General features: G+C 39.1%; 1 protein-coding gene across 3 annotated transcripts in view; it reads right to left on the bottom strand.

The window, feature by feature from the left end:
• Positions 1-541: 541 nt before the first annotated feature.
• The window catches only part of SV2C (synaptic vesicle glycoprotein 2C), a 113,248-nt gene continuing 90,927 nt past the window's right edge, over positions 542-22,862 (bottom strand). Inside the window, exons 5-13 of one of the 3 annotated variants that reach the window (XM_020804019.3) lie at positions 20,006-20,139; positions 18,686-18,775; positions 16,964-17,074; positions 14,713-14,801; positions 13,171-13,335; positions 10,536-10,669; positions 8,361-8,564; positions 6,816-6,975; positions 542-1,224 (exon numbers count right to left, since the gene is read on the bottom strand). In XM_020804019.3, coding sequence (XP_020659678.3) covers positions 1,041-1,224; positions 6,816-6,975; positions 8,361-8,564; positions 10,536-10,669; positions 13,171-13,335; positions 14,713-14,801; positions 16,964-17,074; positions 18,686-18,775; positions 20,006-20,139 — 1,271 coding nt within the window. In that variant the 3' untranslated portion in view covers positions 542-1,040. Of the gene's footprint in view, positions 1,225-4,341; positions 4,621-6,815; positions 6,976-8,360; positions 8,565-10,535; positions 10,670-13,170; positions 13,336-14,712; positions 14,802-16,963; positions 17,075-18,685; positions 18,776-20,005; positions 20,140-22,862 lie in introns of those variants that run through there. The other 2 variants (XM_072992665.2, XM_072992666.2) reach the window with 2 other exon arrangements.

Raw genomic sequence — 22,862 nt, 5'->3', positions numbered from 1 at the left:
CGCAAGTTCCGGAGCGACAGGAAGGGAGAGCAGAGCTGATGGCAACTGTGGAAGGTGAGTGGATAGTCATTATGTCCACCTGTGCGGAGGTATTCACATATGAAGACGAATACCCCCATCTCTAGTTTGCAAAGAATTAACCACTCTTCAGAAGTAACTCCATGTGTTAATTCAAGGATGGACAAAGTACGGGATATCAACCTCATGCAAATCCAGTAATCTGATTTTGATTTTTTAAAAGCCTTTCCTTAGACATAAAAGAGGTCCAGGGGTGATAAATCAAAAACATAGCAAATATTTCTCCTGTATCCTATAGAGTGGTGATCCCCAACCTTGGGCCTCCAGATGTTCTTGGACTTCAACTCCCAGAAATCCTGGCCAGCCGAGGTGGTGGGGAAGGCTTCTGGGAGTTGTAGTCCAAGAACATCTGGAGGCCCAAGGTTGGGGACCACTGCTATAGAGGATGCAAGGAGCCTTTATAAATAAAGGAATGGTTACCTCTGGAAGCTGCTTGCCCCTGCACTAACTATATATAATGGAGTGGGGTAAGGCAGATCAGAGTTGTGGCTGTTTGTCCTGCATTCAGTGTCAATGTAGTCACACCAGTTAGATCCCCTTTCATACTTTCAAGGAAGATCTGAAGTACAAGCCATTATGTACAAACAGACATCTTCATACATTTTCAGTTGCATAGATGAGCCTATGTAAGAAAGCTCTGCCCCACTCGATTTTCTCTGAAAGTGTGGCCAAGGGGTGAGTAGATGAGATGTGTAATGCTGGGGGTGGAGCCAAGATGTATGGCCCCCCCTCTCCCCTTCCAAGTGTTCAGTGAATGCATAGAAAACCTTTGATGAGGGCTTAAATTTATTTTCTAATATTCTGTCACAACTCTTTCATTTTGAGAGTAGAACCTCTGCTACAGGGTCACCTTCCACACACTGAGAATCTGAAGCCTTTGCCCATCCAGCCAGGAGATCTGACACTTGGAAAGAGAGAAAAAGAAATTGTAAATGGCTTTTTTATCCATAACCTTTCCCAAGTTACATCAACACTTGGGTTCTGGTGTCAGGGAGTCGAAGTCCTACCAAACCTCCACAGACTAGAACCGTAGAAGCCAAGAGAATAGGAATTGACTTGGCGATGACAACAAAAGAACCAAATATTAAGTTTCCAAGAACAGCTGCTGCTTTGCATAGTGCATTTAAAAAGCCAAAGCCTGTTGCCCTGAAAGACAGAGAGAGAGAGAGAGAGAGAGAGAGAGAGAAATGAAAAGTTAAAGTCAACAGAACTAAGTACGTTAAGAAAGAAAAGCAGAGCAAAGAGAGGGAGTGGCCAACACCTAGAATACCCCATGACATATGCCTTCCTGAAGAACTGCACTCTAATAGTAGATTTTTTTTAAAATCTGAAGATGTTTTACTCAGAGGCAAATGAGATGATGCACTGAAAATCCAGAACAATGAAGGATATGGGCACCTTCACTTACCTTCATGCCCTTAACACATTCTCTATGGGCAGAGAAACTGATCCAACAAAACAAAGAAAACTGAACCACTGATTCCCTCCCATAAAACCTGAAGTTCCAGTTCAGTTCAGAATCCATATTATGTGTCTCCTGCCATGGATTTTTTTAAACCTTAAACAAATTTGATATTGACTTTATTTTTAAAAAAAGTTTATTTTATTTTTCAATTTTCGTCTGTCCTTCAGCGGTTCTAATATTTCTGTCATCCCTTTCTTTTTTCATTTACATTTATTTTATTTTATTTAGAGGTTCCTGTTGGTCATGGGTACTAATACTTCTGGCAGTTCAGAGCAAGCAAAATTTATGAGGAATCTGAGCATCTGTTCTTCCTGATGTCTTCATTAATGTCTCCCTTAACAGCAGTGCATATGATTGGCTCAATTAGTTGTTTTAATTTCATAGAAAGCTCATAGATTAGCTTTCAAAAGATGCATATTCAAAAGATCCACACACACACATGGATCCTTTCAAATACACAGGTTTTCAGACTACTGCATGGATATACACAGATATCTTAGGGAAGCACAGTGTAACAGATGATAAAAGGTGATATAGAGATCCCATGGAAGTAAAAACGATGGTCTTTAGCCACAGCTTAAAACAGTAACTGCCATCTAATTATGTAGTTACTACAGCCATGCTGGCTGGGGACATTCTGAGAGTTGTAGTCCTATAAGAGAAGCTATTCCAGGCTCTGGTTTTAGGAAGACAGAAGATTACAGATTATTTGTCGATCTAGGCCAGTGCTATTTATTATGGTTGTTTATTTGCTCTTTAAATTATATTTCTACTAACATAAATACAATTTAAAAAGCAGATAAACAAACACTCATAGTCGATCAGATGGATGTTCTACTGTGCAGGAACTCAAGCAAAGGACCTGTAAACCCACCTACAAGTGAATGAAAGATCAGAAACAATCGTCTGAAAAACTTCATATTTTAGGATTTAGCTTAGTTACTTGCTATGAAATGCTGTTGAATTTACAGTGATTATCGTCATTCACTCTGTGCTTATTGGTTACAGCTTGAATGCATCCAAAGAATATTTATTTAAATTATCCGATTGTGGATTCGAATTCTGTTTCACTTTATTAAAAAAATCTGACTTTCCTGCATAGCTTATCTGAAAAATGTCCATCACGTGGATGTTTCTGGTTCCATAATTAGAAAACTAGATTGGTTGAGTTAATAAAACTGGATGTTTCTCATATTTAAAATCCTAATAAACCTTTACCTGCTGTATATATCTGAAATCAGAATTCAAGTACAAGGCAGCAGATTGAAATAATCAGTATTATATTACATACAAGGCTTTGCTGAGATCGTATCTGAAAGAAAATACGTCACAGTAGCCTGCAAATAAAAGCAGTCCATAAAGATAAGGGTGAGCAATAGTTAGAATTCCACACTTGCCTACCTAAGTAGGAAAAAAAAGAAAGGGAAGGCAAAAGTGAGGCATGATATAATACACTGGTAATTCTGGTTTGCAACCTTTGAGACAGAAAGGAAGAAGATTTTGCATTGTTTGAATGTATAGTTTTGTAAAAAAAACCCAAAAAAATAAGTGGTGGGAAATGGAAGAAAAGAGATAATGAATTTTTTAAAGGCTGCAAATCAAGCAGAAATTTCTCTCTGATTTTGTGGGAAGCTGCGACTGGGGATCTGATATTGAACATCCTCTTATAGCCACTTCCAGCCAGTCTAGTAACTTCCCTCTCAAAATCAGGGCTTTCCCCTTATTGAAGGGAGGGAAGAGAGGCGTGTCACAAGTGTAGACAGGAAAGAAGAGCACTTTGGACCTGAAGGATTTTCAGTCCCTTTTGCCCCCTAAAATACCCCTAGTATGGGGAAACAGAAGAGTATCAGCCCTGAGACAGGTTCTATCTGAATTTTACTTTTACTTTCAATGAGAGAACGATATTCCTTTAAAAGAAGGGGGAGGACAAAGAGGGGAGAACAAGTAGCTTCCACTGTATGTACACTCCTTCTGGAAGCAGGTCTCAGGCAAGATTTCTGGAGAGTCTGCAGCTTCTGAGTAGAGATGGGGATATTCAGGCCGTGGACACTGCAATTCTACAAATGGCTCTGCAGTGCACGATCCACTCACCACTCTACACCACTTGCAGTGAGGTTTGTCCTCCTGCCAGGAGTAGCGAGCGGATCATGCGCTGCACAGCCATTCATAGAATCACGCCATCTGCCTCCATGGTGGATCGGTGAGTGGACCGTCCGGCCCCATGGGACTGGACCCTCATTAGCGCCACCTGTGCGAGTGCCCCACTTCTGAGCATAAAAAGTCAAGGTTTTAAAAGTGCCTGATGAAAACCTAAAGCACTGACTTCCTGAATGCATTGTTAAAGCTCATCTTAAGGAGAGAGAAAAAACCGAGAATGCCGGATCCATAAAAACAGACTGAAGAAAACAACGGAGGGCTGAATACAGAATGGTTATGTTACTTCCAGAAGATGGCAGCAGAGGCTTGCTCTGTTCATACCTGCAGACATAATAATATTAAACAATCTTTCTGAAAATAAAAGCGGAATTAAACACAACTCATAAACAGTATTCATGACAAAGAAAAGAGATTCCTTAGAAACAAAATCTGAAAAGGAGGAAGCAAAGGGAAAATGTATTGAACAATAATATATTGTTTCTTTCTTTGTTTGTTTTAAATCATGGCCAAACAGAGGGTGATGGGGCTTAAGAATACAAGGAGTGATGCATCCTCATACAATATGAAATTCACTTTGCTTCTACAATATCCTACTCTGCTACCTCATAATGGTATGGAAGTGATTCTGGTCTCTCAAAGGCTTTGTTGCCAGTTTATAAGGTTGTGTAAATTATGACTGTGGCCTTGGATATGGTCTGCATGTATGGATAAACTCACAGACAGGAGGTTGAACATCAGGTATTGAGATGGGCATGGAGAACATGATGCCATGTTGACCTCAGGCCGGGGTGGGTGGGAATTCTTGCAGTGTTGCCTGTGAGTTGGCAGATGCTGGAGGAGGTGAAGAAAGGAATGTGGAACTGGAAGATCATGCGATTGGAAGGGAATGAGAAGTGCACATCAGCTAGTGGGTGGGAGTGCTGGGGGGGGGGGAAGAGAACATGTGGCAAATCACAAATCAGTGATTAGTGGTTTTTGATTCATCAGTTTGTTTAGCTAGGTTCCCAAGGCACCTAGAGACATCAAACTTACAGAGAAGTATCCTCTGTCTCTACACTCCCTCCAACTTTGGTGAAGATTTGGTTTCCCCAAGCCAGCTGCTAAAGGGCATTTTCCTGGGGGGACCCAATTTGTGGGTGTATAACTTGGATGTCTGAAACCCAATCTTCATCAAACCTGGAGGGATTGTAGAGGAGAGTCAGCGGAAGCTTCTCTGTGATTTTGGTGTCTCTAGGTGTCTGGGATAAACTTTCCTGGGGGGGTGGTGGTTTCCTCCTTCTGGGTGTATAACTCGGATGTCCAAAACCAAATTCACCAATCTTGCAGTGCTTGTAGAAGAGAGTCAGGGGAAGCTTCCCTGCAAATTTGATGTCTCTAAGTGCCTGGGGGAAGGCATTTTATAAGGTTTTAAAGTAAAATATGAATTGACAAATTGATTCATTAATTCTTCAGAAAAAAAATCATGAATTCATAATTTGTGATTCATCTACCTTGATGAATCATGGTTCAAAACAAATCACCATTTTTCTGATTCTTGTCCATCTCTACTAGAGGGTAAAGACTTCTAGCTGTACTTATGTCTAAAAGTTTTAAAGACCATGTTATGGGATAAGCCTATTAGACAATAACTTAGTTGCTCCTTAGTGCCTTTATAACTAAGATATAAGAAAAAAAAGTGTGCTGCTGGGAAGAACTTTTGGGGCTTTTGTTTTTCACTGCTGTCCAGTAAAAGAGCAAATAAATGACTTTCATTGCAGTAGATTCTCCCCCTCACCCACAGGACCACTCTCTACAAGTTAATTTTTTTAAATAGAATATGCAAGCAAAATGCTGTTTTAAAAAACTTGTGTCCACCAATTTGTTCTTAAAACAAGAAAACCTCATTATGTCCATTAAATGGGTTTCAATCCTGTCCGAAGATACGTGAGATAGATTAAATACTTGCTTTAATTGCTTATTCATAGGTGGTTTTATATCTATTCTATGAAAAGTCATTAGTATGTTATCATTTATGTCTGTCAGCTATTGCTAAATAGTTCACCCAATTCTTTTCCGTCCATGTTTTTTTGAGCAGGACAAGTGAACTGAATTCCAACAACTTGTATTTGGTAGCACATGAACACTGGCTAAGAAACAGCCTTTTACTTCCTGTCTACGAAAAGAAAGACCTGATTGAAATATCAGTTGAATATTACATGGTATACTGCTAAAATAAGCTGCCAGAAGCCACTAGCATTGGTTTGGAATAGTCTTCAACCCTTAGACAGAATAGAACAAATGATTAATGGGTTGTTTGAAGGCAAAAGAATCTCTCATACCAAAAAGTAAAGCAAGTGTTACTTCTGTTGAAGAGCAATTACCTACAGTAGAAAATATTGGTCACTGGCACAATATATTCTCTGGTTTTTTTTCCTCCAAATAAATCAGCCTTTAGCACCTTGGACTTTGCTTCCCCTTTCGTGTTCTGACTTAGGTAAAGAATCTGCAAAGTTGTCTAATATTTTTCTCTGTGTGAGAATTGCGAGGGACTTGTGGAGAGGAAATGAGCTTAAGTGCTCTTAACTCTTAGATTATGTTCATAACCATGTGAAAAAACAAAATACATAAAAAAGCTTCTTCTGGGGGGATTATATTAATGATGCATTAAAGCTTGGAAGTGGAATAGCAGTTAGCAGAAAGGCACTTTAATGAACTATAACAAAAACACAGTGCCATAAAAGCAAAGCGCTTTGGATTTATAAATAGCCATAACAAGACATGGCTAATTGGGAAGAAAAAGGTCAGCCCTTGTTGCTTGTTTTGCTACTGACTTTACCAATCAGCTGTACAGCCAGTAATCTAAATTGTCTCTATCTAGTTTAATACATTGTCACTAACAATGACCAATGTCACAGGAAGTATATTATCCCTGCATTCAGATACTTTCTGAGTAAGTTCCAGTTATAGTAGAGGTAACTGAAGGACCCAACTTTTTTCTTTCTCTCCTTTATGGAAACTATTTTTTAAAATGCAGACACCTTGCTAGAGTATGTATCCATCTTATTTATAACCATCAAGTTTTCTCAATGATGCTTTGAAAAGAGGATAAAGGCACAACAGGACTATAAGAACATACCTCCTGTCTGTAGGATACAACTCCACTGTGATGACATCAAGGGAATTCCAGGCTGAAATAGTGAGGCCATTGTAGAGACACAGCATGCCTATCATCATTGATTCACTTGTACCAAACCACAGAAAAAAACAGCTAATTCCAGAAAGAATCATAGAACCACCTACACACAAAGCAAATGATAACGATGATTACTGGTTTTGTTACAGTTTAATAGAGCAGTTCAAAAGCATGCAAATACATACCCTGTTTCCCTGATGAGAAGGCCTAACCTTAAAATAAGCCCCTAGTATGATTTTTCAGGATGCTCGTAATATAAGCCCTACCCCTAAAATAAGGCCCAGTTAAGTGAAACCCCACCCTCCACCATTGTGCAGCAGCCAGAAGATGACATGACTCTATTTAAATGTAGACTGTTGTGCATGAAAAAAAAATAAAACATCCCCTGAAAATAAGCCCTACTGTGTTTTTTTGAACACATTTTAATATAAGACCCTGTCTTATTTTCGGGGAAACATGGCAGGTACGATCTCAGTGGGAAGGTTTCTGTGTCTAGTCATGCCAGCCATGTGACCACGGAAAGTATCTACAGACAAATGCCAGCTCTTTGGCTTACAAAAAAGGGATGAGCACCAGCTCCTAAAGTCAGACATGGCTGGACCCAATTGTCAAGGGGAACCTTTAGCTTTACAGTACTTTTATATTGCTGCCATGACACTCAGCCAGTGACCTGGAACCCAAGATAAAAGGTTCTAAGCAGAAACCAACAGAAATACTGCACTTAGGCCTGGAATTAAGCCCAGCTCCAACCAACAGGAGCCTGAGCTCCTGAAAAACAGCAATCGCAAATTCCTCTGAGGAATCAACATTCTTGGTGCCATTTCCCAGGGCATACCCCCCATGACACCTGGCAGACACTGATGGAGAAGTGGTAGCTTTTCTATTACAGAGCTATATCTTTAAGGCAGGGGGTAAAATGCTTCTGATCCAAGAGACTGGATTGTCCTGCTTGAACAAGGCCGGTGGGCCAAATAACAGTGGTGTGTGTGTGGGGGGGTTTCACCTGCTCCATTTGGGCCCCTCCCTGCTTCATTTTTACCTTCCAGAAGCAGAGAGATGTATGCAATTCCACATCTCTCACTTGCACTGAGAATTCTCTTCTCACACTCCTTGCTATCCTACTGAAAAAGGACAGTGATCCAGATGCCAGAAGACTAGCACTACTAGAAAGTGCTGATTGGCAGAGATTGGACCCTGTTCCCCTCCCCATGCAGCAAAGAGGGTGGAGAAATCAAACAATCACTCATAGGCTGTGCTTCCCAGAGCTCATGGTTCTGGGAAGAGCATTGTGGAATTAACTACACTTTCATTTTGTTTACCTGTAGTTTTTTTTTAAAGCATAATGTATGCATGTATACACACATGTATTAAAAAACATACATACATAAACATAAATAAATTCCTACCTTCCTTCTTGTCAGCTATAAATCCACCAAGATAAAACTGCAAAATATATTTTTGAAATCCATTTTAATATGAAGTTCATACCTAACATTGTTAAACGCCCAATTCTGTCCATCAGAAGAGCTGAAACGATATTTCCTGGTAATACTGCTAAAGTCCCCAGGAAATTAACAAAGTAAATCCAGTAGGCACTGTAATCATCATCAAAAGAAATTTGACACCCTGTCTTGTTGTGATAGAATGTGCAGTTTACAAATTCACTGCCAGCGTATTTGTATGGTTCAAGATCTATTGAAGCAGAGAAAGTGTCAGTTAGAACAACATAAGAATTTATTGAAGTGTCTTATTTTAAAACATTACAAATACTGATAGTCTCAGTAATACTTGATTCTTTAATCTATTACTTTTAGAGGAAATAGATGATAACCACAATAAATATTAGCATTGATTTCAGTGTTCTGTATTTTCTAAGTTTGTCTTTCATGCTTCGGAGATGATGATTTTTCTTTTCATTTAAAAAGCAAGTTACCCGTATTTTTTGCTCCATAAGACGCACCTTTCCATAAGACACACCAATTTTTTAGGAGAAGAAAACAGGAAAATATAATCTGTCTTCTTCGCTCCATAAGACGCACAGACTTTCCACCCCCGTTTTGTGGGAAAAAAGTGCGTCTTCTGGTGCAAAAAATACGGTATTAAGACTATGTAATTTCAGAAACGGCTCTAATTAATTTGGTTTTGTTTTTACTGTTGTCAACTGTCTTGAGATCCCTTCAGGATAATATGTTTATTTATTCTACAGGAAAGTGCTGTAACAAATTCTTTAAGGTATTTTAACAGAAAAGCAGTAGATACTGTAATTATTTTTAAACCAACAGAACAAGCTCAACAACATGCCCATGCTTCAGGAAAGACAGGGGTAGGGATGGGCTATCGCTACAGCCAAACACCTGCTGTGACATTTGTGACAGTTTCCCTATTGGGGTGAGGTAAAATCTACAATTTCCTTGTACTCTGCACTTATCGTAAAGCGAAATTCCCCCATTTAGACCATCGTTTTGCAATCGCAAAAAGATCCAGTGACAAACCCTTTCATCCCATGGAGTGGACAATCACGTGGAGAAGGCAGGTGAGGGCAGTATCTCTGAATGCTACTCTACTGTTTCCTGTTAGTTTCTGCACTTAATTCAAGGTGCTGGTCACCACTTACAAAGCGCTAAATGGTTTAGGACCTCAACACCAGTCAGAACGTCTCTCCTGCAAAACAGCTACCTGTCTCACCCGATCTTCACAGTTCAGGAGGTTAAAAACAGTAACACCAAAGGAAGTCAACACAATGAATATTAGGAACTGGGCTTTTCCGGTTGTGTCCCCACACCTCTGGAATAAACTTTCAGAAGAGCTTTGGCCAGGCACCTTCCCTCTCAGTTTTTAAGAAGTTAGTCAATACTGTTTAAAGTTGCTTTTTATTAATGCTAATTACCTGTGATGCCCTTTATTTATTCAAGTATAGGTTTAGCTAGTTCAGTGGTTTTATTGATTTTTTTTTGTTTGTTTGTTTGTTTGTTTGGATTGCTGAGGACAGGAAATTTGGAGATCAACCATTCACAGGGTCACCATGAGTCAGAAGTGACTTGATAGCACATAACACCAACAGCAACAGCAACAACAACTGTATACTGCACTGCATTATTCTCTATTGTCTGTATGCTTTATGCTGAACTGCCCAAAGAGTGCTTTGTACTATGGGGTGGTATACGAGTTGAAATAAATTAAGTAAGTACGTAAGTAAGTACGTCATTCATAGGTTGAATGTTCTCATTCATAGGTTGCTTGAAGAAGACTGAATTCAGCTGCCAGAGTGTATTTTCCCCCCATGACTCAATAAGCACACAGCCTCTATTACTGAACACTCATCCTTGGCAGAAAAAGGGGTTACTGCCAAAAAGATGAAGGAATGGTTGGCACGGCCCTTTCCTTCATCTTGTGAGGGAAGCGAAACTTCCTACTCTTCTTTCATTTTTCAAAGAGATGGAGAAGAATGGCAATAGCAGAAACAACAAGCTCAGCCAACAATTCAACATGCAAAATCCTTGTAGTTAATAGGCAACAGAGACAATGAAAGTGTTTGGTTTACATTTGTTTTACAGTCTGCTACTATTAACTGTCTGTAAGTTCAGCACTTCTGCCAATGAACTTTTGATAAAATGGGGCCCTATGGAGTTAGGCAGCTAAACAGCAAATCACATTCCAGCCTACCTGTATTGAAGAAGAAGGTTTCCACAAAAGTGCAGTTCTTAAAGTAAGTGTTCAGTGTGGTAACATCTTCAAAATAACAGCTCTTAAACAGTGTGTCTTGAAAAACAACTGCTTTGAATTTCATCATGGTAAACCTGAGCAATACAAATAATTCATAGTCATCTTAAGACATTCAATTATGAAACCTTCTTTTGGACAATTTTTTGGCTGATGCTGCAAGGTGATGGCTTAATACAAATGTCACATTCTGATTATCCAAACCATATACAGTGGTGCCTTGCTTAACGACAATAATCCGTTCCAGGAAAATTGCCATTAAGCGAAAACATCGTAAAGCAAAATAACCCCCCCCCCACTGAAACGCATTAAAACCCATTCAATGCGTTCCAATGGGGTAAAAATTCACTGTCCAGTGAAGATCCTCCATATGGCGGCCATTTTCACCTGTATAGCGAGGAATCCATCCCTAAACACAGCGGGGAGCCATTTCAATTACCCAGTGGCCATTTTGAAACTGCCAATCAGCTGTTAGAAAAACATCATTTTGCGAAGAATCGGTTCCCGAAGCAGGGAACCGATTATCGTAAAGCGAAATTCCCCCATTTAGACCATCGTTTTGCGATCGCAAAAAGATCATCGTAAAGTGGATTCATCGTAATGCGGGGCAATCGTAAAGTGAGGCACCACTGTATCTTCAAAGTCAACATTATCAACATAACCATCGTTTCCAGGCTCATACTTTTATACGTCCTTCTTGCATACAAACACTTTCTTCTCTTTCCTTATTTCCATGGTTTGGTGTGATGTGCGAATGGCTAGTGTTATTAGTAAACAGTAACTTCCATGGTTAACAAAACAAATAAACAAATCAAGGTTTGAAAATAGTGATATAGAGTTAACTCCTGGTTCACGGTTCAACTGATTTGGAAATCAGAGTGACTTATTATAAACTAAAAAAAGAAGATGCGAGACTTTAAAAATTGAGAAGAGATTTTTGATAACTGGAGCACGACCATAGCCTAACCCACAAAAAAGGCGTGATGGGATCACTCTGTGAGCCCTTACCAGTGGACCCTTCAGAACTCTGCAGTTACCTTCGAAGTAGGGGAAATTCATAAGGAGTGGCTAAAGTATGGGAATTATCCCACTAGGCTCGAGAAAAGTTGTCCTGTTTTGAACACTGCCGCCATCTCCCTTGAAACCTGAGTACAGACACTCTTAACACGCTTTCAGAACTCATACGGTAGTCATGGACCAAATGGCCAGGTAGATTTCAGGTTCTGAGTTCCTCTAAAAGCAACTTCCAGTCCAAGAGTATTTTAAAAATGTATTGATAAAAAAATAAAAAAGAATTAAAAAAATAAATGAAAGTATAAGCTTGGCTGAAAGCTGTGAAACAAAAAGGTTGCAAGACCATGGAACAGTTACGAACCAAGGAACAGGATTTTGAATATTGGCAAAGAAAATACAAACAAGAAAATAAAAAACAACACTAATTTGCCATGAGGCTGTTTCTCCATTTCTCCTTTCCTGCACTAGCTTTTTAACAGCCCTAAGCAGATAATTCACTAACCTACTTCTCTGTGTTCCTTTCTAAAGTCCTCTGACTAGAAGTAGCATATCCTCTGACTACAACTCAGAGGATATGTTACAGGGCATAGCAAAAACCCTTCCTGCTAAAAGCCTTGCTTTTGCTGCTGCTAAAGACCTCTCCAGCCATCTCTATTTAGTTCCATGGCTTCTCCCCCCCCCCCCCGTCTCTCTCTCATCTAAATCCTAAATCTCTTTTCTGTTTTAGAATCTCAGAGCTATCTTTGATGCTCTCCGGCACACCTGAGGTCTGACATAATTTCCCTTTGATTTAATATTTAATTCATCAATGTCCCCTTTCAGTTCCCTCTTCCCATTCAGGTGTAATAAAAATACTCCCAAAGTTTATCAGGGCTCACTTTCGGGCCATTTGGCTATCTACACATCAGAGCCACACATTTACAGCATTGCAGCCTGCCTGACTGCAGTCAACTTCCCTTCTTTGATATGCATGCTTCTTTGAATCCTATTCTTCCCATGAGAACCTGTTTCTCACTAGGATACATCTTGATATAGGAAGCTAGAAATCAAATCTTGGAATCAATATACATTATATCAGTTTTTCTACAACAGGATACAGTGGTATTGTATGCAATGCAACTAACTTTTTGGGTCAAATAACTGTGGGTAAGAAATATGATTAATTAGTGAATTTCACCCAAAGATTTTGTGGGGGAGGGTTAACAAAGACAAAGAGCAATTCAGCAAATAATTTTAAACAAGCATTAACTTAAAGTGTAGCCCAAAGGATAGTACATGGAACTCATGTTGAATATACAGTATAGTCAAGTCTCAACCATTTACAGAGTTATCCCTGCCCATCTTATGTGGACTAATTCTCATATAAGAGCTAAATATATCACTCTTTAGATTAATGACCAATGATCTTTGTGCAATAGTGAAGAACTGAGTAAGCTTCCCTAAATCTATTAATATTTTTAATAGCTATTAAGAATGAAAATGATGGGAAATGTCTAGATACCTAACAATGTACACAACTATTGATATTTTACTGGGAAGTAAAATGATATTTGTTTATTTCAACCTGTCATTGATGAATGTTCCATTGTAATGGATCTGATTTTCCAGTGTAAAGTTGAAGTCAAAGTCTGTAATCCTCTCGTTTCCAAACTCTTTCCTTCTAGAAGCATATTCATCTGCTTGTAGGTGCTTAATGACATCTGGAAACCAGACTGACAATCCATAATACCTGTCAAAAGCAATTGGTGTAACTTCAACAGATTTATTTCCTATGGGTTACGGCAAAATTATGTTTTCCTAAAACTGATGTTTTAAAATACTCTGGCTGCATTCAGATACAGTATAAGGTTAAATTAGGTATAATAAAACTAGCTTTCCATAGGCTTGGAAACCTTTCCTACTTAAACATGAGCACTTGATAGGCTTCCATTTTCATTTATTCCACAGTTTTGAATGTGGCTTGGAAGTTTCCAGGATTTCCATCCACTCTTGATCATAGTTTCTCAATGTAGTTCAGCCCGTTGTGGCCTCTACATCTTCCAAAGTTGCCAATCCTTGCTATAAGAAGTGAAGGAGGGGTCTTTGTTTTAAGTGTTTAGATCAAGACAGTTAGAAGATTGAACCAAAATCAGCAAGGAAATGATTTCAGGAGAGAAACCCACAGAATTAGATACTCTGCTTTTCAGAAACACAACCATGAAGAACAGCATTTGGCTGAAAGGACCGCCACTGTTTTGATGCTACCGTTGATGGCAACATTTGAATACCAAATTCATTTCAGTTGTGAGGGATTTAGGGAGCATTTGCCCCAGGAGTGCTTCCTATTACTATCAAATCATGGTTTTCCTACCAGGACTGCAGGCAAAATGGCAGCAGACAGAGACCTCACCCAGTATCACAGATTGGCAAATTCTGTACTGTACTGGGTTTAGTTAATCCACAGACCACTTTCCATTTACAGAAGAAAAAAAGGAGCTACATAATAATATCCAGTCATGAGGATAATAAAACCAGATATTAGTATCTAGTACATTGCTGGAAAGTGCATAGGACAAAAGGAAAATAGCCCTCTTCTGCTGCTACTTCTGAACAACTAGACATATTGTGTAACAATAATGTAATAAACATGTAACCATGTAACAGCTATGACTGGTAACCATAGATAACCATGCCTGTAATCCAATTTCTAGCCCCAACTGTGTAGACTCACTGAATCAGTTGTGAATAATCAGTAAAAATTTACCTTGATTCCACTGCTTCAATGGGTCTATTATATCAACTGGCCCTTATCTTTTGATAGAAGGGCAAATGCCCTTTTCAAGACAGATTGTCAGGCATTAAAACAACTGGTAGTATCAAATTTCATAGTCTTTATTCAGGAGGTATAAGAAAGCATTTCCTTTTATTTGTACAGAACCTTCATTTACTTGTGACAGAGGGGAGGGAGAAAAATCTTCCCTTTCTGAAACTTCCCTCACCAGCCAAAACAAGGCATTTCCAGCCTATTCTGCCACACACTGATGAGTGAGATTTGTATACATTAATGCGAATACAATCCAATTTAATAAGTATTGCAACTACTCCATTTTGGTTCTATCAGCCTTACCCGAAAGAAAGAGTAAACCATACTGCTGCAAGCTTGGTGGTATTGTCCTTGACTGGATAGGTGAAACACCTCATAAATGTTAACCAAATCTGTGAGAGATTAAGAAAATTAGCATTTTAATGTGAAACTCCATTCAGGTTAATAATAAGAAGCCATGCAGTTTTAAAATAAATACCACAAAGAAGGAGATATTTCAGAATTTTTGGGCTGGCCTGTATATTGGTGTAGATGCTGATGGATGTTGAGTTTACACAGTTATTTATTTTAAAATAAGATACCAACAGATGCCTTTTCCTCCTTTACATCTTCAGAGTCTGTTTCTTTCTTGCTAAATGACTTCAGCTAAGGACACCCATCAACCACAGTGACAGATAATCTCTCCCTCTCCCCTCTCCCTCATCACATCCAACAAACACCAACAGAGCATGGACAGAGTTCCTACTCCAGTCCTTTGAAGATGCCGGCCACAGAGACTGGTGAAACATCAGGAAGAACAACCTTCCGAACACTGCCAAAGAGCCCGAAAAACCTACAACAACCATTAGATCCTGGCCGTGAAAGCCTTCGCGAATACAACTCCAGAGTTCCTTCCTAAATTCTAAAATTTCCTAATAATATCATGGCTCACTTAATTCTTACAAATGAGCTTTTCTACATGAGGATAAAGAAAAACTGGATTGTGTTGCTTCAAGCCCATTCACAAAGCACAGGGGTGGGCACAGTGAAACCCTCCAAATGTTGCTGGATCCCATCAACCCCCATCAATCTTAGACAGCACAGTTAATACTGATGAAGAATGGAAGCAGTCAAACAACATATGGAGAGCTGCATTTTGCCTGTCTCAGATTTAATGAATTGCAGAATCATAGAAGACTAGAGCTGGAAGGGCCTGCAAGGCTCATCAAGGAAAAACCCCTGTTAAAGTAGAAAACCCAAACCTAAAGCATCCCTGATAGGAAATCAGCCGCTTTGGGTCCTTTGTTTGGAAAAATGTGGCATATAAATAAAACTACTACTAATAATAGTAATCCAACCTCTCTTTAAACACTTTCAGTGCTGGAAAATCCACCAGCCTACAAAACACCATTCCATTGTCAAACAGCTCTTGTTCCTAAGAAGTTTTTCCTAATGTTGAGTCAAGAGCTCCTTTCCTGTCATTTAAATCAATTACTTCAAGGTCCTACCCTCCGGAGCTGCAAAAAACAGCTTTGCTCCATCTTCCATTTGACAGCCCTTCAAATATTTGAAGATGGGTAGCATATTGCATCTCGATCATCTCCAGAATAAACATGTTCAAATCTTTCAACTGATCTTCACAGATCTTGGTTTCCAAAACCTTTATCGTCCCTTTTGCCCTCCCAATAGGTAGGAATTAGAACAGGACAGGGACTACTTTTTATAAGAAAGTCTTGAATGGAAAGTTCTGCTTTTTCCAAAAACATTTCCCATGCTTAAGTATTAATGCAATCTTACACCTATTCACAAGACAGCAAACCCCACTGTACACAGTGTGACTCACTCCTGAAGAGACATGCATAACATTATGCTTTTAATATGCTACTGTGTTAGACTTCAATTGAGGTTCAATATCACCACTTATCCAGGAAGGTCCCTGGGTGGCCTTAAGTTGCTATTATAATAAAATTGAGAGAGGGTAGCAGACACCAAAAGGGACGTGGTGGCGCTGCGGGCTAAACCGCAGAAGCCTGTGCTATAGGGTCAGAAGACCAAGCAGTCATAAGATCGAATCCACGTGATGGAGTGAGCACCCGTCGCTTGTCCCAGCTCCCGCCAACCTAGCGGTTCGAAAGCATGCAAATGCAAGTAGATAAATAGGGACCACCTCGGTGGGAAGGTAAACAGCGTTCCGTGTCTAAGTCGCACTGGCCATGTGACCACGGAAGATTGTCTTTGGACAAACGCTGGTTCTATGGCTTGGAAACGGGGATGAGCACCGCCCCCTAGGGTCGAACACGACTGGACAAAAATTGTCAAGGGGAACCTTTACCTTTACCTTTACTAGACACCAAACTGAACTTCTTGGAATAAAGGCAAGGTAGAGCTGCCTATTATGTAAGTTGTTATCATTTGGCAAATCTCTACTGAATAAAGAAAACATCAAAGACATTTTCTTAATTGTTATTTTTGTTTTCAAATTCCCTCCTTGAATCAACTTTTTCTGAAATTCATGGCAATATTATAACAGCAATATTAATTCAGTTTTACTTGCATCTTAACAGTTGTTACTTACCCCATCCAGCTCTGTGCGTACTCTGACATAACACCTCCTGTACCAAGTACCTGTATCACTCTCAATTTCGATAAGCTCATCTATCTGTTTGGGAGTTTTGATCCTGTTGACCTATGAAGGACACAGTCACACACTTTATGTTCTTATCTCAATGGGGAAAGGAAAATGTTTCTGTTTCAAAGGCAGAATGCAACATCATCCAAAGGAGGACAAGTAAGCAACTCCACAAAACACTTCCCCAGGTCAAGGAACAATATTTTGTCTAAAGGTTTTTGTTCCTTATTAGGTGAGGAAAAGTTAATGTTGTACCATCAAAGACACACACATTATTTATTGAAACAATGGCCCAAATCTTGTTGGTTAGAGTGGTACATAGCACTAGAGTAAACCAACTGAATCAATGGGGATTTAGTGAGCCAACTCCTCTGTAAATTCAATTGAGGCCTACTCAGACTTACTATGCTGAAGTAAGTCATAGTTAGAGTAGGCCCATTTAAATCAATGGAACTCATGGAGGAATTGTCACCAAACCCCTACTAATTCAATTGGCCTACTCTAGTATGATTTACTGTTCTAAGCAACAGGATTTTGGCCAATATGCTATGTGAATATTTTGCTCAATATTAAAATGCAAATTAGTTCTGTAGTTTTATTTAAAACCATTCTAGGAATAAAAGAAAACAGCCAAAACAATATAGTGCACAAAAATAACAAATAAGAGTAAGCACAATTATTAAATATGACAATATAAAGCAAAATAAAAGGGCTTTTTTAAAATGATACTGGCAAAACGTTAGCAAGAACAACCTTCAGAACATGGCTTTTAAAAATGTTCTTGGAAACTTCTGTTACTATTTGTTTTGGTATTATAAAATATCCCATAGGCTCTGAGGATCCCACACGCTCTATCAATGCACCAACATTATTTTTCCAGATTGTTATCAATACTAATCAAGCTGCCAAAAGTAATTCAATAAAAGATGCTGCATGTCTCCTGGAACATGACTGCTATTCTCAATGAAAACCTATTTGGAGAGAATCCTGTACAGTATCTGTTTCTATCACTATTGAGACAAACCCTGCCCCTACATATTACTCAAAAATGTATAGATCGCATTATACTTCCAGGATAAAGTCTTATTAATTTATTTAATAAGCACATTGCTTCTTTTCCATAAATATCAATTAAGTAAATGAAAGCATATAGTTAAATCCCATTTTTTTCCTAGCACAGGGAGGTGTGACCTTCTTCTCCCCCTCCGGCAGACCAAAATATCTTTTCAAGAGATTTCCCGGCCTTTCAAAGCAGATTTTGAGGTTGGGTGGAGAGCTGCAAGGGAAGAGCTGCTTCTGTCCATGGAATGATAAGAATGAATCCACCCCATTAAAAAAAAAATACAATAAAACATATGTCATTAAAATATCACAATCAAAGGCAAGAAATACTTAAAATAAACAATTCCTCAATCTGATGTTGACCAGGGGGTGGGGAGTAGCTTGCAACATGTTCTGGACAGGTGGAGAATTGACTTCCGAATCTCAAGTTACCCAACACACTATAAACCTTTTCTCAAATCTATTCAAATTGGTGGCATAATGTTCCCAGGTTTCTCAAAACAGAAAGAATAAAAGGATGCTTTTTTCATACTTTGGGTAATTTCATTGATACAGACCATGAGCAATGATGTTCTGCTGAGGAAAACTTGTGTAAAAGATACTCACTGTAAAAACCTTTTCAGGCTGACCACGAGCTCGCATATTTGTGTCATGAATTTGTTTGAGAATCATCCAAGCTTCATCATGTTTCCCAGTCTAGAAATAAGAAATATGGCAAAGCAGATACATGCATTGAGAGGAACATAAATTTCTGAGGATCTATACAGTGATACAGTAGATATCTGTTTGTCGAGCCAGAGGCTGGGAGTTTGCCTACCAGGAGAAGAGTCAGTCTGTGTGGCCTTGGGCAAGCTGCACAGCCCCAGGGTTACCCCCAAGGGAAGGGAATGGCAACCAGCACATTGCACCTTTAAGAGGTGTTGATGAGGGGGACTTCGGGTGAATACTAATCACTTAGAGCAGTGGTTCTTAACCTTGGGTTACTCAGGTGTTTTTGGACTACAACTCCCAGAAGCCTTCACCACCAGCTGTGCTGGCTGGGGTTTCTGGGAGTTGCAGTTCAAAAACACCTGAGTAACCCAAGGTTAAGAACCAATGCTTTAGAGTAACCAATTATTTCCCTCAGCTTCCATTTCCTGCCTTTTTTTCCCTAACTTCAGTCAATCTCAGTCTCAGGATTTAGTGTCCATTTCAGAAATGAGTCTGGGAATATGTTAATATTTAGAAATGGCGGAGACAAGTTAGTAATGCCAAGGTTTCAGTTCTCAGAGCTTTTATGCAACCAGTAAACTTAGTGAATGAAACTAATGAGGGAGCAAGTTAACAAGTAACCAGTTAACATTTTATGCTGTATTATAAAATCAAGATCTTTGTTAAGAGATACATTTTTATTCTTTATAAACCAGAGTCTTTGACTCTTTATATAGAGACTGTATGCTAGTTGAACTAAAGTAATGTGAGATAAATGTAACTAAAACTGACTAAACTAATTATATAATTAGGGGTAGTGAATCTTAAAAGAGATTTCTAAATTAAAAATACTAATCTGCTCTGTGGGTCTGTCTGGACTGCTGCATAGCTTTAGAAGTTTGCTTGTTCATTTGTTTGTTTTCATTTTAAACCAGCATTTCCATTTACTCTGCCCCAATGATCTCTAGCTGGAAAACCCTGGAAAGGTCAGAATTGACATGATGGCACGTGATAATGATGATAATATAATTAATAATATCTCCAACGTATTTGCACTGGGAAACATACTGTATTTATGGTCCTTTTAAAACCACTAAACGGTCTGACAAATGAGACTGTGCTCTCAGAAGGGAGTTCCAAACGCATTCGGCCACCACTAAACAAGTCCGTCCTTGATCAGGAATCCAAAGCTTATTATAAGACCCCTATAACCTATTAAGGATAAAGGCATTCTACCTCAAGCAAGAATCTTGGACTTTCTGGCATGAAGGTAAGTGCCACCACAGCAGACACACAGGGCAGAGCACACATAATAACAAACACTCGCCAGCTGTGAAACTGATAAGCAGATCCCATGCTGAAGCTCCATCCTGAATAAGGAGAGAAAAACAACAACACAAAGATAATTCCATCAAAACATCACTAAATTATGTAAGGTTAACTACGTTATTTATGAGCACTGGGAAATAGACAGATTTTCTGATCTGGCCTAACACATGCCACTTTTCAGGGTAAGGAAAACAAAGCATCTGTCTATTTAGAAATCTAGAAATACAAGGGTGCCTCACATTACGATCGCTTCATTTAACGACGTAATCGCATTACGATGAGCTTTTCGTGATTGCTTTTGCGATCGCAAAATGATGTTTCCTATGGGGGAATTTCGCTTTGCGATGATCAGTTCCCTGCTTCGGGAACAGATTGTTCGCAAAACGACGATTTTCCAATAGCTGATCGGCGGTTTCAAAATGGTCGCCGGGTAAATAAAATGGCTCCCCGCTGTGTTTAGGGACGGATTCCTCGCAAGACAGGCAGCAAAAATGACCGCCCTATGGAGGATCTTCGCTGGACGGTGAGTTTTAAGCCCATCAGAACGCATTAAACAGGTTTTAATGTGTTTCTATGGGCTTTTTAATTTTGCTTTACGATGTTTTCATTCTACAGCGATTTCGCTGGAACGAATTAACATCGTAATGCAAGGCACCACTGTATTTTGCCATAAACCATAAAATATATCTGCTTTTTTTTTTAAAGGAAAATTTAAAAGTCCTTAAACAAAAGTGACACTAATACACTGGGCAATTTGCTAGCTGTCTGCAGCTGGTAAGCAACATTGAGGAATGAGGTGAGCAGCAATTTGCATCACAGTATGCCTTCCTTGCCTATTGATGGCATCACCTTCTTGCTTATACAATACTGAAATACATGTATATGTATATACACATAATACGCAGCAGAGAGAAAAAATGTGCTCACCCGAAAGAGGAGAAGCAAATAATTAATTTAGAGCCACGAAAAACTGTACGGTGGTTCCTCACTTGAAGAGGATAATTCATTCCGTTGAAATCGCTGTTAAGTGAAATTCTGGTCAAGAGAAATGAAAAAGCCCATTGAAATGCATTGAAAACCGGTTCAATGCGTTCCAATGGGCTAAATACCTCAGTGTCCAGCGAAGATCCTCCATAGGGCGGCCATTTTTGGTGCCTGTAAAGCGAGGAATCCGTCCTAAAACACAGCGGGGAGCCATTTTGCACAGTGGGCAGCCATTTTAGAGCCACCGATTAGCTGTTTTAGAATTGTCGTCTAGCAAAAAATTGGTTCCCGAAGCAGGGAACCGATCATCGTTAAGCAATTTTTCCTTATCAAAACATCGAGGTAATCGTTAAGCGAGGCACCACTGTACTGTATATTTATTTATAAGAACATGTGTGTATGTGTCCTGTCTTTCACACAAACAATGTATATGGGACAGAATAGAGGTCATGATGGCCAGGGAAAAGATGGTCCAAAAAAAGCAACTTCTCCAAGTTGTACAGTGCTCGGATCCTATATTATTGAGTTTCAGCTGAGGCCACCTGTATCATGGGCTCTTATTCTTAATACTGCATTCTTTTATAAAATCAATTTGTCAGGCATATACTGTATTCTGTTTAAGCTCATTCCGCTTCCTCAAATTTTATTACTCTTAGCATCAATTAACAATCCTTTCATACAAAATGCAATATGCAACATGTCCTCACAGAAAAGATTGGTTTTATTTTTTTAAATCTATTCAAAAATCACCTTCTGCAGATGGAGACCAGGATGGAGACCAACAGTAGCCTAAGAATATTAGATGTTCTGTTCTTTCCCCATCATCTTCTTAAAGAGTCAAAATTAGGCAGACTACGTAATATACAAAGGTACACTTACTATTTAATTGTCTTTGGAAACAGAGTCATTTATTTCACTATGTCATTATCTTGAAAACTAGAATTTACCCAGATATTAATTAATCAAAATGCACATGAAAAGATCATGACTTTCTCATTTCAGTGTCAAGCATCACATTAATTATTGTACACTAGTTTGTTTAAGCATTTGTAAGTATTTAATTGAGAATAAGAACCAAATTTAGCAATCACATTTATTGTATATCCGCATAGATCGCACAGTGGTTTGCGCATCTGGCTGTGGAGTCAAAGGTAGGGAGTTTGATTCCCCACTGTGCCTCTTTTATAGGAGCTGAACTCGATGATCCATAGTGTCTCTTCCAGCTCTGCAGTTCTAAGAGGATGATAATCACAAATCTACTGAGTAGGACTTTTAAAGCTACAAAGTTTGTTTGCTCAAAGGAAGTAAGTGAGGATTATAGTTAAGAACAGTACTTTCAATTTTCACTTCCATTTAAAATCATTAGGAACCCTTGTCCACCCATAGTTGGTTCCAAAACCTGCCACAGTTCATGCCAAAAATATCACTCACTAGAGCAAGTTGTGTTTTCCTGACCTCACCATGAGATGCAGCAGTCATGCACGTTTCTATGCCTACATAGCACATAATTGGCTACCAATGGCATGGAAACTCAGAAGGGCATGAAACCATATTACATTAGAACAATATCTGAACCATCATAGGAGCACGAGCAGAACCACCATGAGAACGCACACATCAGCAACATTCTTCTGCTGAGTCTCTAGTCCATATTTAACCTGAGTATAGAAAAGTACTCCTTGGTCTGCCAGTGTAGCATTTTGGTGGTAACACTGCAGTAATGTGTAAAGCCAAGACCATTATTTCTGAGTATGACCATAAGATGGGATACTCCATATTC

The sequence above is a fragment of the Pogona vitticeps genome, chromosome 2, assembly GCF_051106095.1.
Source record: "Pogona vitticeps strain Pit_001003342236 chromosome 2, PviZW2.1, whole genome shotgun sequence".
Taxonomy (NCBI): domain Eukaryota; kingdom Metazoa; phylum Chordata; class Lepidosauria; order Squamata; family Agamidae; genus Pogona; species Pogona vitticeps.
Note: the sequence above shows the minus strand (reverse complement) of the source record. Positions and strands in the feature narration are given on the sequence as shown.